At 49.1% G+C, this 25,364-nt stretch overlaps 1 protein-coding gene across 2 annotated transcripts in view; it reads left to right on the forward strand.

Moving 5' to 3' along the window:
- USP39 (ubiquitin specific peptidase 39) overlaps positions 1-25,253 on the forward strand; it is a 63,837-nt gene extending 38,584 nt beyond the window's left edge. For both annotated transcript variants that reach the window (XM_085880507.1, XM_085880508.1), the window contains exons 11-16: positions 6,234-6,374; positions 6,473-6,520; positions 6,616-6,758; positions 6,864-6,999; positions 24,909-24,995; positions 25,083-25,253. In XM_085880507.1, the coding sequence (XP_085736633.1) occupies positions 6,234-6,374; positions 6,473-6,520; positions 6,616-6,758; positions 6,864-6,999; positions 24,909-24,995; positions 25,083-25,127 (600 nt within the window). In that variant the 3' untranslated portion in view covers positions 25,128-25,253. The remainder of the gene's footprint in view (positions 1-6,233; positions 6,375-6,472; positions 6,521-6,615; positions 6,759-6,863; positions 7,000-24,908; positions 24,996-25,082) is intronic.
- Positions 25,254-25,364: the final 111 nt, after the last annotated feature.

The following is a 25,364-nucleotide window of genomic DNA, read 5'->3' on the forward strand; positions in this document are numbered from 1 at the left end:
GTGGGATAGTCAGAGAGATGAAGAAAGTAGGCAGGAGTACAAGGAGTGGCGGCGAAAGGCAAAAAGAGAGGTGGCAAAGGCCAAGGAAAAGGCATATGACGAGCTGTATGAGAAGTTGGATGCAAAAGAGGGGGAAAAAGATTTATACCGATTGGCAAGACAGAGGGACCGAGCTGGGAAGGATGTGCTGCAGGTTACGGTGATAAAGGACGCAAATGGGAATGTGCTGACGAGCGAGGAGAGTGTGTTGAGAAGGTGGATGGAGTACTTTGAGGAGCTGATGAATGAAGAAAATGAGAGAGAGAGAAGGTTGGAAGAGGTGGAGATAGTGAATCAGGAAGTGGGGTGGATCAGTAAGGATGAAGTGAGGACTGCTATGAAGAAGATGAAAAGTGGAAAGGCGGTTGGCCCAGATGGTATACCAGTGGAGGCATGGAAGTGCTTAGGAGAGATGGCAGTGGGGTTGTTAACCAGATTGTTTAATGAAGTCTTGGAAAGTGAGAGGATGCCGGAGGAGTGGAGATTAAGTGTACTGGTTCCGATTTTCAAGAATAAGGGTGATGTGCCTAGCTGTGGAATTTACAGAGTGATAGAGTTGTTAAGCCACACCATAAAGTTGTGGGAAAGAGTAGTTGAAGGTAGGTTGAGAGGAGAGGTGACGATCTGGGAGCAGCAATATGGGTTTATGCCAGGAAATAGCACCACTGATGTGATGTTTGCTTTGAGAATGTTGTTGGAGAAGTATAGGGAAGGCCAGAAGGAGTTACATTGTGTGTTTGTGGATTTGGAGAAAGCTTATGATAGGGTGCCAAGAGAGGAGTTGTGGCATTGTATGAGGAAGTCGGGAGTGGTGGAGAAGTATGTGAGGATCGTGCAGGATATGTATGAGGACAGTGTGACAGCGGTGAGGTGTGCGGTAGGAATGACGGACCGGTTTAAGGTAAAAGTGGGATTGCACCAAGGATCGACTCTGAGCCCTTTCCTGTTTGCAATGGTGACGGACAGGTTGACGGACGAGATCAGACTGGAATCCCCATGGACTATGATGTTCGCGGATGACATCATGATCTGTAGGGAGAGTAGGGAGCAGGCTGAATCGAGCCTTGAGCGGTGGAGGTACGCACTGGAGAGAAGGGGAATGATAGTCAGTCGGAGTAAGACGGAGTACATGTGCGTAAATGAGAGGGAGGGTGGTGGTATGGTGCGGTTGCAAGGAGTTGAGGTGGGGAAGGTGGATTGGTTTAAATACTTGGGATCAACTGTCCAAAGTAATGGAGAGTGTAGGAGAGAAGTGAAAAAGAGAGTGCAGGCAGGATGGAGTGGGTGGAGAAGAGTTGCAGGAGTGATTTGTGACAGAAGGGTCGCTGCAAGAGTGAAGGGGAAAGTATATAAGACGGTAGTGAGACCAGCTATGTTGTATGGTTTGGAGGCGGTGGCACTAACAAAAAGACAGGAAGCAGAGCTGGAGGTGGCAGAGTTAAGGATGCTGCAATTCTCGTTGGGAGTGACGAGGATGGATTGGATAAGAAATTAGTATATTAGAGGGACAGCGCAGGTAGGACGGTTTGGAGACAAAGTGAGAGAGGCGAGATTGAGATGGTTTGGACATTTGCACAGGAGGGAAACGGAGTATATCGGGAGAAGGATGTTGAAGATGGAGCCGCCAGGCAGGAGGAGAAGAGGAAGGCCAAAGAAGAGGTTCATGGATACGGTGAGTGCGGACATGCGGGTGGTTGGAGTGTCAATGGAAGATGTGGAGGAGAGAGCGAAATGGAGACTGTTGATCCGCTGTGGCGACCCCTAACGGGAGCAAGCCGAAAGAGGAAGAAGAAGAAGATCGATGCCTTCCGTTTCTGTTTGTTTGTTTGTTTGTTTGTTTGTTTGTTTGTTTGTTGGCACGATAACTCGAGAACGGAAGAAGCTACAAATGTCAAATTTCACCACGTGATTCAGGAGGGTGAGGGCGAGTGCTGATTAGATTTTGGTCAAAATCGGTCAAAGGTCAAGGTCACAGTGAGGTCAAACATAATTCCGTAAATTCACGTGGAGAAATGGAGTATTTTTGCTTCGCTTGACGTTACGAGTTCGTTTTCACTTCGATTTTAATTTTGTCTTCGGTTTTTGTGATCGCTTATGACGCTTAAAACTCGGTTGTCGAAATTCTGGTAAAAATCGGATGTTTTGGAGACGTTTTAAGATTGTATAAAAAATATTTCACTCGACGCGTCACGGGTCGTCCCATGATGCAGTGCGTTCGAGCAGACGTGTCATTGAGTTACGTTAAGGTATAATATAATTGCGTCGAGAAATGGAGATTTTTGCTTCGGTCGACGTTACGATTTTTGATGGTTTGATACAGAATCCTCGTAGAAACTTCTGGTTTGCGTCGCTACCTTCTCGAGAGACAGCTTTTATTAGACAAGGTCAGAGGTCAAGTTGATGATTTCGTAAGTACCAGTCTATGACTGCTTGTTTGTTTGTTTGTTTGTGTACAGTATTACGGAAAACCTCCTCGACGGATTTTGACGAAACTTGGTGGGGGGGGTTAGGATTGGTCCAAGGATCATGCCATTAAATTTTGGACATGGTCTCGCCCCCCCCCCAAAAAAAATTGTTCGAGAAAAAAAAAATTTTTTTTTTGCATTTCTACATGTTTTAAGTGATTTCAACCCCCCCCCCAAAAACAATTGTTAGATTTTTTTTTTTACATTTCTATATGTTTTAAGTGATTTCCACCCCCTAAAAAATTGTTACCACCCCCCCCCCCCGCAAAAAAAATAGAGAAAAAATTTTTTTTTTTTGCATTTCTACATGTCTTAAGTGATTTCCAACCCACTCCTAAAAAAATTGTTACCCCCTCCCAAAAGAAATTGTTCGAGAAAAAAAATTTTGTTTTTGCATTTCTACATATTTTAACTGATTTCCAACCCCCCCCCCCCAAAAGAAAAAATGTTTTTTTGCATTTCTACATATTTTAAGTGATTTCCAACCCCCCCCCCTCAAAAAAAAAGAAAAAATGTTTTTTTTGCGTTTCTACATGTTTTAAGTGATTTCCAACCACCCCCCCAAAAAAAAAATGTTGGAGAAAAGAACTATAACTCTCAGCACTGTTGACATATTTATTGAATAAGATATAAGGTTCACTTGAGTTACCCAGCAGGATTGGTGGTGGAGGTTTTGCACTCTCCCGAGTGCTCCCCCTCTAGTTGATCTCTGTTTTCACTTTTGGGACCTTCTGGTGCAGCTACACGTTTAACGAAGATAATTTTCATGCAAATCCGCTCAGAAACACACTTTTCATGAGGAAAATATATTCAATTCAAATCACTGTGACACTCTGGAAGGGACACCACATGCTTTCCGTTCACTGCTTCACCTCGTAACCTGTCCTCCTGAAGGACTGCTTATTCGTAGTGTCTGTGAGATTAATGTTTATATCTTAGATGGTTTGGAGATGTGCTCGACAAGTATGAAAGAATTCCGGTGAAAAACGGACGTTTTAAGATCTTGATAGGGCATTTCATCCGACAGCGAGCTGGCTGGGCATGTGACGCTGCGCAGACGTGCAGGCAGCGAGTGATTGAGCTTCTCGGTGGCCCGAGGGTCCTTTTTATTTGGTGTCCAGCTTTGTTCTGGATACAGCCATTAAATGCACACATTTAGAGTATTTACTTCATGGCCATAAACGCGGGTTTGAAAATTGTATAATGATGTTGGGAAGATATTTGCTTCGAGCGGCCTCACGTGTTTATTTTAAATTCAATTTGAATTCTGTTTTCACTTTCCGAAGTCGCTAAGGGTGATTAACACTCGGTTCCATCAAGTTTTGTATCCGAGCTGACCGTCAAACCCGCTTGGGTGTATTATTTTTTCATTACGATTTTTTTTATCGGTATATACACATGAAAAAATATATCAACATATCCGGTATATCGACATGTTGGGATGCCAGACTCAATGTTGGGATGACTGGTGATTAGATAAGATGAGTGTTGGGATGACTGGCTGGAGATGAGAGTTGGGATGACAGACTGGAGATGAGATAAGTGTTGGGATGACTGACTGGAGATGAGATGAGTTTTGGGATGACTGACTGGAGATGAGATGAGTGTTGGGATGACTGACTGGAGATGAGAGTTGGGATGACAGACTGGAGATGAGATAAGTGTTGGGATGACTGACTGGAGATGAGATGAGTTTTGGGATGACAGACTGGAGATGAGATAAGTGTTGGGATGACTGACTGGAGATGAGATAAGTGTTGGGATGACTGACTGGAGATGAGATGAGTTTTGGGATGACTGACTGGAGATGAGATGATGTTGGGATGACTGACTGGAGATGAGATGAGTGTTGGGATGACTGATGATGAGATGAGATGAGTGTTGGGATGACTGACTGGAGATGAGATGAGAGTTGGGATGACTGACTGGAAATGAGATGAGAGTTGGGATGACTGATGATGAGATGAGATGAGTGTTGGGATGACTGATGATGAGATGAGATGAGTGTTGTGATGACTGGCTGGAGATGAGATGAGATGAGAGTTGGGATGACTGACTGGAGATGAGAGTTGGGATGACTGACTGAAGATGAGATGAGTGTTGGGATGACTGACTGGAGATGAGATGAGAGTTGGGATGACTGACTGGAGATGAGATGAGTGTTGGGATGACTGACTGGAGATGAGATGAGAGTTGGGATGACTGACTGGAGATGAGAGTTGGGATGACTGACTGAAGATGAGATGAGAGTTGGGATGACTGACTGGAGATGAGATGAGAGTTGGGATGACTGACTGGAGATGAGATGAGAGTTGGGATGACTGACTGGAGATGAGATGAGTGTTGGGATGACTGACTGGAGATGAGATGAGTGTTGGGATGACTGACTGGAGATGAGATGAGTGTTGGGATGACTGGCTGGAGATGAGATGAGAGTTGGGATGACTGGTTGGAGATGAGACGAGAGTTGGGATGACTGACTGGAGATGAGACGAGTGTTGGGATGACTGACTGGAGATGAGACGAGTGTTGGGATGACTGACTGGAGATGAGATGAGTGTTGGGATGACTGACTGGAGATGAGATGAGTGTTGGGATGACTGACTGGAGATGAGATGAGTGTTGGGATGACTTACAGGAGATGAGTGTTGGGATGACTGCTGATGAGATGAGATGAGTGTTGGGATGATTGGCTAGAAATGAGAGTTGGGATGACTGGCTAGAGATGAGAGTTGGGATGACTGACTGGAGATGAGATGAGATGAGTGTTGGGATGACTGACTGGAGATGAGGTGAGAGTTGAGATGACTGGAGATGAAATGAGATTAGATGACTGACTGGAGATCACAGTTGGGTGCACCATTACGATTCAAAGAGTTAGAGACATTCAATGGAGTACCACCACAAAGGATCACCATCTTCGACTTGGCTCCCTCCGATTTTCATTTCTTCCCCAAAATTAAAGAATGCCATAGTGGAGTACATTTCTCTTCCGACAATGATGTCAAGGCCGCTGTGAAACAGTCGTTAAGTCAACAGGATGCACACAGTTGTATTTTGACGGCATCACAAGACTACTCAAACGTGTGGACCACAGAGGTGATTATGTTGATAAATAAGGATGCACCATGGTATAAGAAAGATTGATGTTCGTTTCAGTGTTTGTTTCGTTCAAATATCTTTACCTGTCCTGGATAAAGAGGAGGAGAGACACTTTTCAACACATATTCGTAGATGTACAAGGCAGCCATACAAATTACGGTGTAGCAGGGAGTCGCTCTCGCTGTTCGTGTGGAAATTGGTCACTTTATTGGGGACAAAATCATTGTCTATGTCTGTATTGAACAGGTGTGTCTGCTGGTTCAAGGTTGATACGCATTGCAAAGCTGTTGGGACATTTTTCAAATGTCCAGCCAAAGCGGGTGTCCATCGATGTGGACGTCCACAGAACATATTCTAAATAGTTTTTTTTTCATGGTTTTCCTTTTAATTGTGGAAAATCATTTAGTTTAAACAAAACTATGTTTGGGAATGAAACCTCTTTAATTCCAGCAGCCCAATTACTCTTTCAATCATCCACCAGAATAAATATTGGGCAGGGAAGAGCCTGTTGTTATCTCCATGCCATCGATGCTGACATTACAGAAGGTATATTAATATTCCAAAGTTATTTTTGATGAGAAAACAATTATGTGGTTGAGGAAACATGACCGCTCGTCCTTGTGCTAGAGTGCAGAGGAGAAAGCGGTGATGATGGCCGACGAAGAACATATGGAGGTGGCCACTGAGACTACCTTCTTGTACCTGACACTTGACTTGCCTTCGGCCCCCCTTTATAAGGACGAGTTGGAACAGAACATCATTCCTCAGGTGAGTGTGTCAACCGACCTGACGTCACACAGCTCGTCACATGCCATGCATTTTGTTTGAACCGTATCCTTGACGAGGCCGTTTCATTCTTTTCTCAGGTTCCCCTGTTCAACATCCTGGCAAAATTCAATGGGCAGACTGAGAAGGTATGGACACACAGGCGGCCTTTGGCCCTTTTCTTTTTGTGCCGTCCATGTCCCACATCCTCACCCTTCCTGAACACGTTGCCCCCTCAACACAGGAATACCGAACGTTAAAGGAAGGCTTCATCCGGCGCTTCCAGTTGACACAGCTGCCCCCTTACCTAATCTTCTACATCAAGCGCTTCACCAAGAACAATTTCTTTGTGGAGAAGAACCCGACCATCGTTAACTTCCCGATCACGTGAGCGGTCACCGACCGAGTCCCGACCGTTTATTATTCACGGCGACTTTGCTCACCTTAATGGGGCTTCCATGTGTTCATTCGCGATTTGTTATTTTTGTGCAGGAATGTCGACCTTCGTGATTATCTCACACCGGCAGCGCAGCGCAAGCACCCAGTTACAACCTATGATCTGCTGGCAAATATCGTGCATGATGGGAAGCCTGGGGAGGGGTCCTACAGGGTGCATGTGTTTCACCAGGTGAGTGGAGGCCAAGAACGTGGCAGATAGCACAGATTGGTGAGGGGGGGGGGGGGAGAGGAAGAGAGCATTCACTTTTGCAAGAAAGGCAGCAGGTGGGAGAAAATGTTTTTGGGACAACGACCACAAGTAAGCTTGGTGTAGTGCAACACATTAAAAGCAGTGAACAGGGTGGATTGTAGTGGGAGAAAGAAGTCAGCATGCATCAGTCGATTTTAAGGAGAGGGGAGTACATTGGGAGGAAGAGGAAGGATGTGGGGGAGAGGTTTAGCTTAACCAGAGTCGGTGTCAAAGCCACCCAATACTCTCTCGCCTGTTTATACATTTATCATTTTTAAAAGACTCGTCTTCTTCTTCTTCTTCTTCTTCTTCTTCTTCTTCTTCTTCTTCTTCTTCTTCTTCTTCTTCTTTCGGCTGCTCCCGTTAGGGGTCGCCACAGCGGATCAACCGTCTCCATTTCGCTCTATCCTCCACATCTTCCATTGACACTGCAACCACCCACATGTCCACCCTCACCACATCCATGAACCTCTTCTTTGGCCTTCCTTTTCTCCTCCTGCCTGGCGGCTCCATCTTCAGCATCCTTCTCCCGATATACTCCACTTCCCTACTGTGCACATGTCCAAACTATCTCGATCTCGCCTCTCTCACTGTCTCCAAACCGTCCGACCTGCGCAGTCCCTCTAATATACTCATTTCTTATCCTATCCATCCTCGTCACTCACAACGGGAATCGCAGCATCTTTAACTTTGCCACCTCCAGCTCCGCTTCCTGTCTTTTTGTCAGCGCCACCGCCTCCAAACCATACAACATAGCTGGTCTCACTACCATCTTATATACTTTCCCCTTCACTCTTGCAGCTACCCTTCTGTCACAAATCACTCCTGCAACTCTTCTCCACCCACTCCATCCTGCCTGCACTCTCTTTTTCACTTCTCTCCCACACTCTCCGTTACTTTGGACAGTTGATCCCAAGTATTTAAACCCATCCACCTTCCCCACCTCAACTCCTTGCAACCGCACCATACCACCACCCTCCCTCTCATTTACACACATGAACTCTGTCTTACTCCAACTGACTATCATTCCCCTTCTCTCCAGTGCGTACCTCCACCTCTCGAGGCTCGCCTCAGCCTGCTCCTAACTCTCCCTACAGATCATGATGTCATCCGCAAACATCATGGTCCATGGGGATTCCAGTCTGATCTCGTCCGTTAACCTGTCCATCACCATTACAAACAGGAAAGGGCTCAGAGTCAATCCTTGGTGCAATCCCACTTTTACCTTAAACCGGTCCATCATTCCTAACGCACACCTCACCGCTGTCACACTGTCCTCATACATATCCTGCACGATCCTCACATACTTCTCCACCACTCCCGACTTCCTCATACAATGCCACAACTCCTCTCTTGGCACCCGATAATAAGCTTTCTCTAAATCCACAAACACACAATGTAACTCCTTCTGGCCTTCCCTATACTTCTCCATCAACATTCTCAAAGCAAACATTGCATCAGTGGTGCTCTTTCCTGGCATAAACCCATATTGCTGCTCACAAATCGTCACCTCTCCTCTCAACCGAGCTTCCACTACTCTTTCCCACACCTTCATGGTGTGGCTTCACAACTTAATCCCTCTGTAATTTCCACAGCTCTGCACATCACCCTTATTCTTGAAAATCGGAACCAGTACACTTAATCTCCACTCCTCCGGCATCCTCTCACTTTCCAAGACTTTATTAAACAATCTGGTTAACAACCCCATTGCCATCTCTCCTAAGCACTTCCATGCCTCCACTGGTAGGTCATCTGGGCCAACCACCTTTCCACTTTTCATCCTCTTCATAGCAGTCCTCACTTCATCCTTACTGATCCACCCCACTTCCTGATTCACTATCTCCACCTCTTCCAACCCTCTCTCTCTCATTTTCTTCATTCATCAGCTCCTCAAAGTACTTCATCCACCTTCTCAACACACTCTCCTCGCTCGTCAGCACATTCCCATTTACGTCCTTTATCACCCTAACCTGCAGCACATCCTTCCCAGCTCGGTCCCTCTGTCTTGCCAATCGGTATAAATCCTTTTCCCCTTCCTTTGTATCCAACATCTCATACAGCTCGTCATATGCCTTTTTCTTCGCCTTTGCCACCTCTCTCTTTGCCTTTCGCCGCCACTCCTTGCACTCCTGCCTACTTTCTTCATCTCTCTGACTATCCCACTTCCTTTTCGCCAACCCCTTCTTCCTTATACTTTCCTGTACTTCCTCGTTCCACCACCAAGTCTCCTTATCTTCCTTCCTCTGTCCAGATGTGACACCAAGTACCTTCCCAGCTATCTTCCTACCACTTCTGCTGTAGTTGCCCAATCATCCCACCCATCTTTACCACCATCCAATGCCTGTCTCACCTCCTCCCTAAATTCCATGCAACAGTCTTCCTCCTTCAGCTTCCACCATCTGGTCCTTGGTTCAGCCCTCACTCTCTTCTTCAACCTCACCTCGAAAGTCATTCTGCAGACCACCAATCGATGCTGTTGAGCAACACTCTCCCCTGCCACCACCTGTCACTAATCTCTTTCAGGTTGCATCTCCTGCTGAAGATGTAATCCACCTGTGTGCACTTTCCTCCACTCTTGTATGTCACCCTGTGTTCTTCCTCCTTGAAATACGTATTTACCACTGCCATTTCCATTCTTTTTGCAAACTCTACCACCATTTGCCCTTCCACATTTCTCTTGTTGAGACCGTACTGACCCATCACCTCCTCATCCTCTTTATTCCCTTCCCCAACATGCCCATTGAAATATTCTCCAATCACCACTCTTTCATCCTTGGATACACTCTCCACCACTTCATCGAACTCACTCCAGAAATCTTCTTTATACTCCATCTCACACCCTATGTGTGGGGCATATACACTGATGACATTCATCATCACCCCTTCAATTTCCAATTTCACACTCATCACTCGGTCAGACACTCTCCTCACCTCCAATACCCTCTGAACAGAATCTTCCTTCAGGATTACCCCGACACCATTTCTCCTCCCATCCACACCATGGTAGAACAGTTTGAAACCACCTACAATGCTCCGAGCCTTACTCCCCATCCACTTGGTCTCTTGTACTCACAGTATGTCCACCTTTCTTCTCTCCATCATATCAGCCAAATCTCGCCCTTTGCCAGTCATCGTCCCAACATTCAGAGTTCCAACTCTCACCTCCACACTTCAACCCTTCCCCCTCTCCCACTGCCTCCGGACTCACCTTCCCCGTCTCCTTCTCCTCCTTTGCCCAGCAGTAGCACAATTTCCACTGGTACCCTGCTGACCACCGGTACCCGGTGGCGGTCGTTGATAACCCGGGCCTCGACCGATCCGGTATGGAAATTCGTTTTGTTGTCCGCATAATGATTTGGCATAGGTTTTTACGCTGGATGCCCTTCCTGACGCAACACTGGTCGCCTCTGACGACACACAGGGATATGGTACACCTATTCTAACCGGGGCATACACCGGGCCCAGTACACTGGCACTGATTTCGCCGACCTTGGAAGGATGACAGGCTGAGTTAACCCCCTGGTATATCTATATATATATATATATATATATATATATGTATATGTATATGTATATGTATATGTATATGTATATATACCAGGGGGTTAACTAACTCGCCGATAGGACGGAACAGAAGTGGGCGTGAATCATTCTTGATCCGATTTCTCGGAAAGGCTGGTGTTTTTGCACCCGCTGCTCGGTGCGCGCCCTGTACGAGTCCAGTATCGGTGCCCACAAGCGGCGCGGGAATGGCGGTGATGCGATGGTTGCGAGGGCGAGTTGTGACGGTAAAGGTCGTGGCTGTTGGCGTGAAGCGGCGTGAAGCGGCGTTGCGGTTGGTGGTTGGTGTGTGAAAGCGGTTGTGGAGAAGGTGGATGTTGTGAAGGCGGTTCTGGAGAAGGTGGCTGTGGTTGTCAAGATGCAGTTGGTGGTGGTTGGGTGGTAGTAATGGCGGTTGGTCCAAAATAAAGATAGTAAAAGAAAAACGGCTATCTAAAAGGGTCGCAGCCCGAATGAATGACATTTATTCCCTCTAAACAACGGGTTTGGGCTAACTACACATATACTTACAGAGATATCTCACCTACGGGACCTGAATGGTGGTTTGCGAATTTCGTCAACCACAACAATATTATATTGTTGTGGTTACCAAATTCGCAAACCACCATTCAGGTCCCTTAGGTGAGGTATCTCGGTAAGTACATGTGTAGTTAGGCCCAAACCCGTTGTCTAGTGGGAATACATGTCATTCATGCGTGCTGCGACTCTTCAGGATAGCCGTTTTTCTTTTACTATCTTTAATTTGGACCAACCGCCATTGTTACCACCACCAACCACCGCTTCACCACAACCGCCACGACCTTCACGTCACACCTCGCAACCGTCGCATCGCCACCGTTCTTGCGCCGCCTGTGGGTACCGGTGTTGGACTCGTGCAGGGCGCGCGCCGAACAGCGTGTACAAAATCACGGATTTTGTGCTTCAAAAACGGATCAAAAACGACACACGCCCACTTTTTGCCGTCCAATCGGTGAGCGAGGGGCGAATTGGCCCCGCCCCAATGGCGTTGGAGGGCGATCGATATATGCAAATTTATGGATCAAAAAGCATTCACGCCCACTTTTTCTCGGGCCAATGGGGAGTGAGGTGAAAGGTCGAAGGGAGGGGGTCAAAGATGAGAGGGCGAAGCTACGGGGCTGATAAAAGCGACCGTGTTCGTCAGTCCAGAGAGTAGAGAGTAGGAGAGTCGAGAGGGAACAGAGAGTCAAGACTTCGCGGGCGGTGGAGTTGGCAAGAAGGAGCTGGTCGTCGTGTGCGTTGGAGTCGGAACGGAGGGGACGGAGCTGTGGAGAGGCGGCGAGGGCAGACGAGGGGGTGCTCGCGTCGTGCAGGGAGCTGCACCCCAGGGAGGCCGACAGCGTGACCTGGCCGAGGTGGAGACGCTCGTCGCGGGGCAATAAAAATCCTCTATACCCCGAGCATCAGCAACCCCCTCCTGTTTCCCCCCGCGCTGAGATAGTGCGACCAAGGGGGCCCCTTTCCCACCCCCTACCAGACATTGCCCGCGAGGCCCGCGGAGTTGAGGCACCATCGCCGCTCCGCGTCTCATCACCAGACGGGTAGGCCCGACCCGGTCTCGGCCTCAGGCCCGCCTCATCGTTGAGGGTATTCTTTTCTTTGGTTTTGGGTATGTGTTGTCGGCGCCGTCTGTGAAGTAAAATTGTATAAGTGTTGCCGTGTGCTCGGTAGTCGGATAGCTCTGCATTGTGTTTCTCTTTTATATTTGCTTTTTGTGTAAATTGAATTGTGTTTTTCTTTTCTGTGTGCTTTTGGTGTAATTGAATATGTGTGCTTCCCGTGTGCCGCGAATAAATGTGCTTTGTGTTGAACTGTTTCCCGCTTCGCTTCGTCATTTCCTTCATTGAATCCTCATCTTGCTCCACGTAAAGGGTTGGTAGTGGGCTGAATACGCCCGATAATTAATCGAACCGTCGAGGTCGACGATAACACCGCTTGGTTATCCCGATAGTACGGAACGGGTCGCTTAAGTGGCCCGTGTCCGAAGTCGACCTGCGGCGAGGTGCGATCGCCCGGTCTACCCTCCGCGTGGGTACTTAGGTAGGTCGAATTTGGCGAGCAACCCTATCCCACGCGGGGGGCTGATTGGCTCGATCGCGGTGAGACCGAAAGGTCCACCCGTGACTGGTTCCCGGCGTTAGTCCGAGAGGGTCACGACTGGATTGTCCGTCCGGTGGGCGACGTGCAGCGATTCGAGTTACGTGGCCGTCAGCACGCCGGCGGGCGCGAATACCGCAACACTGGTGTCAGGAGTGGGATACAAATCCATCGCCCTCCTCGCGGCACTGGTATTGGAGAGCGGGACAACAGGCTCTCCTGTCTCCAGCGAAATTCACGGGAATCGGTCCAGGGGTGAGAGAAGCGACCCCCGATTCCCTCCAAATTACGAGCGATTCAAATTAACCCTTTAAGAGAAGCAAGATGGCGTCTCAAGGCGAGCGGGAGCCGGGGGTATTAGAAATGGATGTAGAATGTGTAGAATCCATGGTCCAGGATGGAATCCCCGAGCAGGAAATGTTGATTGTGCAGGAACACGGACTCGCCCAACTGAACCCAGAGCCCGAAATGGGTGCAGCAGCGGCCGCGGTGTATGACACCTCCCCCCCCTCTCCACCAAAACCCTTCCCCGATCCCTGCCGAAACGGCTCACCCAAGCGCACCCGACATGGCCCAGCTATTCACCATGCTGGCAAAGATGAATGCGGAAATGATCGAAAAGATGGAAGCGAATATGAAAAACGAAATGAAAGGCATGAACAAACAAATGAACGAAAAGATGGATACAAATACAAATGAAGTGAAAACGACGATGGATGCGAATACACAGCAAATGAGGGAAGAAATGAAAGAGCTGCGGGGTGAGACGCAGAACATGGGAATGAGCCTAAAAGGAAGCTTGGAAGAACTAAAAAACGAAATGAAAAAGGAAGTCGACACGATACGAGCGGAGGTGACCGGGTTAAAAGAGAAAGTAAAAGGAGTAGGAGTTGCAATGGAAGAAAGTAAACAAGAGAGGGTAAACGAAATAAAGACGGTGGTGGGAAAAATAGACAAAGTAGGAAAAGGATTGGGAGAAGTAAAACAGGGACAAGACCAAATAAAGGAGGAAATAGGGAGGAACACGACGGCGATAGAGGAATTAAAAAGAGAACAAGGGAAAATAAAGGAGGGATTGGGAGCCGTGAAGGAGGACTGTGAGAAAAGACATCGGGAAATGACAGACAAAGTTGAAAACCTGCGAAAGGAGGTAAAAGCGGAGACACAGAAAGGATTAAAAAAGGTGACGGAGGAATGTAGAAAGAGACATGAGGAGGTAATTAATGAAATGAAGCGGAAAGCCGGAGAAAAGACAGAGGAACTAGGGGAACAGATAGGAAAAAACCGGGGCGAGACAGAAGAGCAGTTTAGGACAACGAGGGAGGAAATATCCAAGACAAATAAGATGGTGACACAGGTACAAGGGGAGGTGGAGCAAATAAGAGAAAAAGTCGGGGAACTGTCGTTAGGAACGATAGGGGAGGAAATAAATGGGGTAATAAAGGGGAAAATGGAGGAAATGGAGAAGAGACTGACGGATAGGGTGGAGGCCCGGTGTGAGAAGCAGGGTGGCCTCCTTCGGGAACAGGGGGAGAGGATATACTCCCTCGAGGCGGATCGTGCCCAGGTGGGGCCGGTGTCGCAAGGCGGAGCAGGAGGCTTGCCCGATGCGGGGGTGAGCATGCCAAGCTTGGGGAGGGTAGAGACCGCGGGGTCTTTTGGCCTAATGGGGGTACCCAGAATGACTGTTCCAGGGGGTGTGCGGAGTGTGAGTCCAATGGCTTGGGAGAGTAAGCGGGACGACGCGGGGCACGGACAGACGCAGACAAGGGTGGTGGAGCCCCCGGGCAAATGGCTCGGACCCTGCGGGAGTGAGGCACCGTTGGGACTGGGGAGGTACACTCCTCCCGGAGTCCCTAGGGAACGGGAGGAGACCTCGAAAGAACCGAGGGTGCCGCTACCCCCGTACGATGGCAAGACGGACGTGAGGGCATATATGGCCCAGTTCCAGTGTGTTGCCAGAGGCAATGGCTGGAACGAGGTGCAGGGTGTGGCACAACTCACAGCGGCCCTGCGTGGCGTGGCTTTGGAAGTCCTGACCACGGTACCCAGTGAGGGGGCGACCCTGGAGGATCTCCATTCGGCCCTAAAAACCGATTTGGCATGGACCAGCAGAGCGAGCTTGTTAAAGCTCAGCTCAACGGGCGCAAACGACGTCCCCAGGAATCGCTGGGAGAATTGGCACATGACATTCGCCGCTTGGTGGGGATCGCGCACACCAACATGCCACCGGAGTACCGGGAGGAGATTGCCCTGGACCATTTCCTTCGAGCAATAGGGGGCACCGATGTCGGAGCATTGCTCACCGTATGGCGCCCGGACAACCTCCAGAAGGCGGCTGATACTGCTGCCTGCTGGGAGGCAGCCAGAACGCCATTGGGAGGGGCTGGGCGCCACGCGGTGGCAGTCCGACAGGTGGACCCCGTGCACGACAGTGCGCTGGGAGCCGGGGCAACCCTGGGCGACCAAGCGCGAATGGAAAGGATGGTGCAGGGCATGTTCGACCGCCGGTTCGGGAGACCTGTGGAGAGGCGGTCGGGCCCGGGAAGGGCGGGAGATGGGCCATCGGGGGTACCCCAATTCGGAATGGAGGGGGGTATAATTCGGCGTACTGGAGGCAAACACCTTACCAGAAGAGGTGTTATAATTGTGGCGCAGGGGACCACCTGCAGCGGAGGTGCAACGCCCCGCGCAGGGAAAGGCCCCCGCGAAGAGAAGAGCCATGGCCCCCTAGACCACCAACTCCGCCCCGGGTCAATAGGGATAGCCAGGCCCAACCATCACCCCCCCACCAGTCCCCGGGAAACTAAGAAGTGCCGAACATGTAGGGCCGTGTTCGGCAGACTCAGACGGAGAAGAGCCCTCAGAACTGCGACAGGTCATCAGTTGTGGCCAAATTGGCAAAGGTAGCTTAACAATTCGGTGCAAGATTGCCGGCGTAGGGGTAGACGCCGTGGTGGACACAGGAGCAAGCGCCACGATCATCAGCCCTGTGGTCCTTGATTCGAGTGTAGACGGTTGGGATGAGATCCACCGTCTGCAAAACCATAGTTTGCAGCTAGCTACCGGGGCAACGGCCCCTATCATAGGACGTGGTTTCGTGTCGTTTAAATTGGGCACTGTGAAAACCAAGATAGAGGTTTGGGTGGCAGAGGTGTACGACCCATGTCTAATAGGGTTGGATGTGCTGACGGCCGGTGGTTGTAAGATCGACTTGGGCCGGGGGTCATGCAGTTGGGTGGTGAGGAGTTGCCGTTAGGAGGCGTGAGCACGGATGAGAGGGTGGAGCTGGAGGCTCCTGACTCCGTGGTCATTCCCCCGGGTGCCGAGGCGGTGGTCCCGGCCCGGTGGCGAGCACCCCCAACGTGGCAGGGCCCCTGCGGCCTAGCGGAACTACCGGCAGGGCCGTCAACCCCGGGCTTAGTCGTGGGCCGCACCCTGGTAAGTACCGACGGGCCAGTAGTGCCCGTACGGGTGATAAATGTTAGCACGGAACCACGCACTATCAGGAAGGGCACGAAGGTGGCAGATTGCATCCCAGTAAAAGAGGTCGCAGAGCTGAGGGACGATAACGTCGAGCCGGACCGGCCCCAGAAGGAGTCTCCAGACTCGATTAGGAATTGGCCCAGTCCCATTTGTGAGATGGTAAATCGGAGTAGTGTAGATTTGGAGGAGGCCCAGCGGGAGGCCTTATACAAGCTGGTCGACCGACACATCGGGATCTTCTCCTTGTCACCCGAGGATATTGGACGTACGGGCCTGGTGCAACATCAGATCCACACCAATGGGGCCCGGCCTGTCTGTCAGCCTGCTCGAAGGCTCCCATGGAGCAAAAGAGAGGAGGCTGATGAACAGGTTGAGAAGATGCTCAATGCAGGTGTCATCGAGCCCTCGGGAAGTCCTTGGATGTCACCAGTTGTGCTGGTTAAAAAGAAGGATGGGACCACGCGTTTCTGTGTGGACTATCGCCAGCTGAACAACGTGACACTCAAAGACTCCTATCCCCTGCCTAGAATTGACGATACCCTCGACGCCGTTGCAGGCTCTAAATGGTTCTCAACTCTGGACCTCAAGAGTGGGTATTGGCAGGTGGAGATGGATAAGACGGGGAAGGAGAAAACGGCATTTTCCACAGGGAAGGGACTGTATCAGTTCACTGTGATGCCGTTCGGTTTGTGTAACGCCCCCGCCACCTTTGAGAGACTGATGGAGCGTGTACTCGGCGGCATGCCGTGGCAGTCATGCCTGGTGTATCTGGATGACGTCCTGGTACACGCTAAAACATTCACCCAGGAGATAGCCAATTTGGACCAGGTGTTTGGGCACCTCAGGCAGGCAGGGCTGAAATTGAGCCCAGAGAAATGCACTTTGTTCGCGACAGAGGTGGCCTATCTCGGACACGTGATAGGCCGCGAGGGGTGAAGACCGACCCCGGAAAAATTACAGCGGTAGAGGAGTGGCCCGTACCTACAACTGTCAAACAGGTGCGGGGCTTTTGGGACTTTGCTCCTACTACCGGCGTTTCGTGGCAAACTTTGCGGAGATAGCCAGGCCCCTTCACCGGTTGACGGAGAAGGGGTTGAGATTTAATTGGACGGAGGAGTGCCAGGAGGCCTTCCTCAAATTAAAGGGGTGTTTGACATCCGCACCTGTTTTAGCGTACCCCACCGATGACGGGATGTATACCCTGGACACGGATGCAAGCCAGGAAGGATTGGGAGCAGTCTTGTCCCAGACACGGGGGCGTGGAAAGAGTGATCGCGTATTACAGTCGGGCCATGAGTAGGCCCGAACGAAATTATTGCGTAACTCGCAAGGAACTATTGGCTATGCTGTCTGCCGTGGGCCATTTCCACCCGTACTTGTACGGGAGGAAATTTTTGGTTCGAACTGACCATTCCTCCTTGCAATGGCTCTTACGGTTCAAGGAACCGGAAGGCCAAATTGCAAGGTGGTTGGAAAAATTGCAGCAGTACGATTTCAGTGTGGTCCATAGAGCCGGTAAGGCTCATGGGAATGCCGATGCGCTCTCTCGACGCCCCTGTCTGAGGGAAAACTGCAAATATTGTACGAGACATGAGGAGAGGGACCAATTGGCAGACGCCTCCCCGAAACTCCCAGTCCGTGCGGCCCGGGTGGTAGGCCCAACTTTGCCACTAACCGCGGGAGAGGAATTTGGTGGATTGGCATGGAGCACGGCCCAGCGGGAAGACCCCGTGCTAGGGCCAGTGTACAAATGGGTCCAGGAAAACAGGAGGCCCAGTGGAGAGGAAATCACCCCATTCGGGGCGCGAACAAAGGCATACTGGGCTCAGTGGAGGACCCTAGAAATGAGGGACAACATCTTGTATCGCAAGTGGGTGGAGATTCCTTCTGAACAAACTTCTTGGCTGGTGATAGTCCCTGATGGGTTTAAGACCCAAATTTTGAAACAGGTGCACGGTACCCGCGCCGGCGGCCATTTGGGCAGGACCAAAACAAAATCTCGGGCCCGCCGGCGGTTCTATTGGGTTAACATGGGGCGCGATGTACAGGACTGGTGTCGAGCATGCGACGCCTGTACTGCAAAAAAGGGACCGCCCCAGAGGATGAGGGCCCCACTCCAACTACATCAGGTTGGGGCTCCCCTGGAGCGAGTGGCCATGGACATTTTGGGACCACTGCCCCCCACTCGCCAGGGTAATAAGTACGTCCTCGTAATTATGGACTATTTCACCAAATGGCCAGAAGCCTTTGCCCTTCCCAGCCAGGAAGCAGGGGTTGTGGCCAAGGCCTTCGTAGAAGGATTTACATGCCGGTATGGGATTCAGCAGGAGCTGCACACGGACCAGGGACGAAATTTTGAGAGTGAATTACTAAAAGAGGTGTGCAGGCTCCTGGAAATTCGAAAAACACGGACAACGCCCCTGAGACCACAGTCTGATGGCATGGTGGAGAGGTTCAACAGGACCCTGGTCCAACAGTTGGCCCTCTTCACCGCCACTAACCAGGAGGATTGGGACGAACACCTTCCGTACCTCCTGATGGCCTATCGCGCGTCCCAGCACGGGTCTACCGCATGTAGTCCGGCGCTGTTGATGTATGGACGGGAGCTGAGAAGCCCCGTCGATTTATTGTGCGGTCCGACGCCTGAGCGGCTTGATAGGCCCCCGGGGAGGGCTATGCCCGTCGGTTGGAGGAGGGCTTGGAGAAGGTCCACGCCTTCGCACGACACCAGCTCCAACAGGCGGGCATAAAAATGAAGCGCAGGTACGACCACCGGAGCCAGGTGAGCAAATACCCACCGGGGGCAAAGATTTGGTTCTTTAACCCCCGGCGAAGGAAGGGCAGATGCCCGAAGCTCACCTCACCTTGGCAGGGCCCGGGGGTCGTCCTGGCGCAAGTCAGTGACGTGGTCCTAAAAATTAAAATGGGACCACGAGCCCTCCCTCGGATCGTCCACGCGGACCGCCTGAGGCCTTACAAGGGCGACCTTACGCCCTCATGGATATGTCTTGCCGGAGGAGTCGGTGCTGGAACAGCCGCTCCCGCAGAGGCGCAGAGCTCTCAGAGTCTTGCAACGAGTTCACGAGCCCAGTAGGAAGGGAGGAAATTCCCCCCCTGGGAAATTGATTAATGGGATTATTTGGAGACAGTGACTGACAGTGAGTGTGTAGAGGGGACGTAGTTTAGCTACGTAGTGTTAAATGGAACGTGCTTTAGTTTAAGGGACGACGTGGGAGCACGAGTTAGTTAGGGGATGTAGTTAGAAGGATGGCAGAGTTCAGCGGTGTGTGTGTTGAAGTGTTGAAGAGTTGTGAGGTGAGTACATGTTGAGTGAGTGAGGCCAGCGGGTCTGTGTGAGTGGAGTGAATGGGGAATGCATGGTGCGATGAGTGATTGGGGGGAGGAGTGACTCCCGCCCAAGGGACCCCGGGGTCAGAGTAAAGTGAGTTGGCTGGGTTAGTCAAATTGGAAAATGGAGGTCGTTTTGCTGTTGGTGGGAAAGTAGGCTCGAGACCCATTTGGAGGGGTGCAGGAGCCCTGTTGACGGGCTTGGGAGCGTGGCTGCGAAAGGTGAGTATCGCTGAGTGGGTACCCCGGGCACCAGGCTAGTCGGCCGTGGTAGGCCAAGGGCCCATGGGGGGCCGGGATAGCGTAGTGGGCACGGGTGCGCCTGCTTGGTGCGGGGGCCCGGGGCGCCATTAGCCGCGTGGGCAGTGTTGTGGGCACGGGTGACCCTCGGAAAGGGGCCTGGGAGGCCAGCCTGCCACGTGTGCGTTTCAGGGGAGGTGCCATGGGGGGCACTCCCCGGTGTTAGGGAGCTGGTAGGCTCGGAGGCAGTGTAGTGCCCGGGGGTGCCATAGCGGGAGATTCGGCAGAGGGTCGTGCCTGCCAAAGGGAGCCACGTGTCCCAGCCATGAGACCGTGTGAGGGCACGGAGAGAAAATTGGGGGGGCGAGGCCCGAAATTGTGAGGACACCAACACAGGCGACGGGAATCTGGGTTGTTAGAACCAATAGTTTAAGCGCGAGGCGCTTGTTGAAGCCCCGGGGTAGTTTAACAGTTAATGGTTAGGGTAGATTAGGAGATGTACCCCTCCGCACCATCCATCCCCTCGCTGTCGTTGTGGGCCGCTGGACCCACTTTGTGTTATAGATCGCTGAACTCTGGGGAGGCCATTCTGAGGCTTGAGTTGGGCCTCGGCACAGGACGCTAGCTCTCCCTTATTCCCCTCCGGGAAGGGAACGTAGGGGTTGGGAGTAGGCTAGGTGACAGGATAGGTTAGCCGAACAAGGACGATAAAGGGGGTTAGGGGACGATTTATGGTGGGGAAGTAAAAATAAAAACAACAAAAAAATAAGTTGGGGCTAAATTGGGGTTTGACAAATTAAGGGAGTGGGTATGTACAGTGACAGGCAAAGGCGATAGGTTGGGAGGGAGACAGGTAGGTAGGTCCGAGCCCGCCTTCCAAGTGGCCAGCACCACCGCACTCCCTCCACCAACCTCCACTGAATGGCAAAGGCTGGCCAACTTCATCGGCTGGCCGTGTTTTGCTTCAAGGCCTGTGCCGGCCGGATCATCTGCAGCTGTGGTACTTCAAGGCCTGTGCCGGCCAGTTCATCTGCCGGCTGTGTTTGCCTGCAGCGGCCTTCTTCTGCGGGCTGTGTTGCCTGCACCTTTGCCATGCCATGCCCACTGCCCACGTTCACCAGCCCCGTTCAATTTTTGCTTTGCCCCCCCCTGTTCATTGCCATGTGCGCCAGGATCAAGGCAACAGTTTGCAAGCTGCAAGAACTGCCCTGTTGGCAGCTACAACACGGGCCTGCAGTGGCGGCCCGTGCACCGTGTTTGTGTTCATCCATCCATTCGTTGTGCTCATTGTGTGTGCCACTTGAGCTGGCACGGAGACTGCGTTTGTGCAGCCCATGCACCGTTGTGGTTCACTGCGTTCAGTTCAAAAGGGAAGGCCTTGGACTGCGTGTGAGCAGCCAGCCACGTTCCCTGTCACCTGCATTGTTTTGAGCCAGAGACTGCATGTGAGCAGCCTGGCTCCCTGTTAACTGCTTTCTTTTGCAGAGTTCAGTGATCCTGGGCCATGGTTTAGTGTAAAATTTGTAAGTTAAGGTTAAGATGTACTGTACATATGAGTGCGCCCCCGGCATGTTTGTCTTAGCGCTGGCAATTTTATTTAAGTCGTCCGTGTGAGTGAGTTTGTTTAGGTAGTTACGCAGCCCTCAGGTTATTTATTTTGGGGACACGAATACCATGAATGTCGCACTCAGGGATCCGTAGGTAAAATGTACTAGGGGAAAACTACACATGATGGCACACGAAAATTTGACGACTCGGGACGAGTCTGTAAAAAGGGGAGGGGGTAGTGTTGTGGTTACCAAATTCGCAAACCACCATTCAGGTCCCTTATGTGAGGTATCTCGGTAAGTACATGTGTAGTTAGGCCCAAACCCGTTGTCTAGTGGGAATACATGTCATTTATGCGTGCTGCGACTCTTCAGGATAGCCATTTTTCTTTTACTATCTTTAATTTGGACCAACCGCCATTGTTACCACCACCAACCACCGCTTCACCACAACCGCCACGACCTTCACGTCACACCTCGCAACCGTCGCATCGCCAACGTTCTTGCGCCGCCTGTGGGTACCGGTGTTGCTCGTGCAGGGCGCGCGCCGAACAGCGTGTACAAAATCACGGATTTTGTGCTTCAAAAACGGATCAAAAACGACACACGCCCACTTTTTGCCGTCCAATCGGTGAGCGAGGGCGGGTGGCCGCGCCCCCAGGGCGTTGGAGAGCGATCGATATATGCAAATTTATGGATCAAAAAGCATTCACGCCCACTTTTTCTCGGGCCAATGGGGAGCGAGGTGAAAGGTCGAAGGGAGGGGGTCAAAGATGAGAGGGCGAAGCTCCGGGGCTGATAAAAGCGACCGTGTTCGTCAGTCCAGAGAGTAGAGAGTAGGAGAGTCGAGAGGGAACAGAGTCAAGACTTCGCGGGCGGTGGAGTTGGCAAGAAGGAGCTGGTCGTCGTGTGCGTTGGAGTCGGAACAGAGGGGACGGAGCTGTGGAGAGGCGGCGAGGGCAGACGAGGGGGTGCTCGCGTCGTGCAGGGAGCTGCACCCCAGGGAGGCCGACAGCGTGACCTGGCCGAGGTGGAGACGCTCGTCGCAGGGCAATAAAAATCCTCTATACCCCGAGCATCAGCAACCCCCTCCTGTTTCCCCCCGCGCTGAGATAGTGCGACCAAGGGGGCCCCTTTCCCACCCCCTACCAGACATTGCCCGCGAGGCCCGCGGAGTTGAGGCACCATCGCCGCTCCGCGTCTCATCACCAGACGGGTAGGCCCGACCCGGTCTCGGCCTCAGGCCCGCCTCATCGTTGAGGGTATTCTTTTCTTTGGTTTTGGGTATGTGTTGTCGGCGCCGTCTGTGAAGTAAAATTGTATAAGTGTTGCCGTGTGCTCGGTAGTCGGATAGCTCTGCATTGTGTTTCTCTTTTATATTTGCTTTTTGTGTAAATTGAATTGTGTTTTTCTTTTCTGTGTGCTTTTGGTGTAATTGTATATGTGTGCTTCCCATGTGCCGCGAATAAATGTACTTTGTGTTGAACTGTTTCCCGCTTCGCTTCGTCATTTCCTTCATTGAATCCTCATCTTGCTCCACGTAAAGGGTTGGTAGTGGGCTGAATACGCCCGATAATTAATCGAACCGTCGAGGTCGACGATAACACCGCTCGGTTATCCCGATAGTACGGAACGGGTCGCTTAAGTGGCCCGTGTCCGAAGTCGACCTGCGGCGAGGTGCGATCGCCCGGTCTACCCTCCGCGTGGGTACTTAGGTAGGTCGAATTTGGCGAGCAACCCTATCCCACGCGGGGGGCTGATTGGCTCGATCGCGGTGAGACCGAAAGGTCCACCCGTGACTGGTTCCCGGCGTTAGTCCGAGAGGGTCACGACTGGATTGTCCGTCCGGTGGGCGACGTGCCGCGATTCGAGTTACGTGGCCGTCAGCACGCCGGCGGGCGCGAATACTGCAACAAAATATATATATATATATATATATATATATATATATATATATATATATATATATATATATATATATATATATATATATATATATATATATATATATATATATATATATATATATATATATATATATATATATATATATATATATATATATATATATATATATATATATATATATATATATATATATATATATATATATATATATATATATATATATATATATATATATATATATATATATATATATATATATATATATATATATATATATATATATATATATATATATATATATATATATATATATATATATATATATATATATATATATATATATATATATATATATATATATATATATATATATATATATATATATATATATATATATATATATATATATATATATATATATATATATATATATATATATATATATATATATATATATATATATATATATATATATATATATATATATATATATATATATATATATATATATATATATATATATATATATATATATATATATATATATATATATATATATATATATATATATATATATATATATATATATATATATATATATATATATATATATATATATATATATATATATATATATATATATATATATATATATATATATATATATATATATATATATATATATATATATATATATATATATATATATATATATATATATATATATATATATATATATATATATATATATATATATATATATATATATATATATATATATATATATATATATATATATATATATATATATATATATATATATATATATATATATATATATATATATATATATATATATATATATATATATATATATATATATTTGTGCCAACACCAGGCTTAAATCTCATCATTAATATTTTTTATAAAGCATTGCAGTGAAGTCTGATCCAAATAATTTTAAAGCAATATATGTATTTGTATATTGTAATCAGTAACAAGAGCGCAAACGAGCACAGTATACGCCTGAACAAGAAGGTATATACAGAATTGTGCTGCTTCGTGGAAAACAGCATCCTGGTTGCCATGGCAACTTTAGATGATGAATGTATGTCACGACACACCGTCTCCATCGTCTGTACCTCTGTTCTAAATATGAAACGTGAAATTGAAAACTTTGGGAGGGAGAGTGAGGACAGGAACGGATGGAAAACAGCATCCTGGTTGCCATGGCAACAACTTTCGATGACGAATGTATGTCACAACACACTGTCTGCAGTCTGTACCTATGTACCAAATATAAAACGTGAAAGTTAACTTTGGGAGGTGGAGTGTGGACAGGGACGGACGGACGGTACCACATAATACGCCCCGATATATATCGGGCGTATAAATATAGTGTGGTCGATAAAAAACATTAGAAAGGAAAAAATAACTTGCACCAAAAACTAACATTTTCACGCTCACGCCGGGGGTATCGCTGTCGCTCTGTTCTTCGAACAGGCGAGCGAAAAATAAATTTGGTATTTGTCCACCAGATTATTTATTTAAAGTACTTTACAAGGACAGAGATATTGGTCAAAGTACATTGCATGTGATTTGTAGCTTCTCATTGCTGAATCAAAATGATTATTCTACCCCCAGGGAGCTGGACGCTGGTTTGAGATGCAGGATCTACACGTGTCGGATATTCTGCCACAGATGCTAACACTATCTGAGGCTTACATCCAGGTTTGTCTTGTATTTGTTCAACCTCTTCTTCTTCTGCTTCTTGTCATTTGAGCTCTCACTTTACTGTCCCCTCCTCTGTATGTGCAGATTTGGAAGCGGCAGGATGGAGAAAATCTGGCCGATAAGGGGTAGAATCAGAATCTATCTCCACGACGTACAAGTTGGACAACATTGTTGAGATGTACAAGTCGCAATGTTTGTATTGCCGAGTTCCGAATGGACTTTCTACAATTGTAATAAAACTCGTCTTCAAACTTGCATCCCGACCTCTGATGCGACGGTCGGTGGCAAAACCATTTGGGCTTTCATCGATACGGCAGGTAAAGTTGGTGTGATCATGCGAGAAATACCCAATTGCTTTTTTCCCCG

This window comes from Eptatretus burgeri, chromosome 5, assembly GCF_056783735.1.
Source record: "Eptatretus burgeri isolate ZD-2024b chromosome 5, Ebu_testis_v1, whole genome shotgun sequence".
Classification (NCBI taxonomy): domain Eukaryota; kingdom Metazoa; phylum Chordata; class Myxini; order Myxiniformes; family Myxinidae; genus Eptatretus; species Eptatretus burgeri.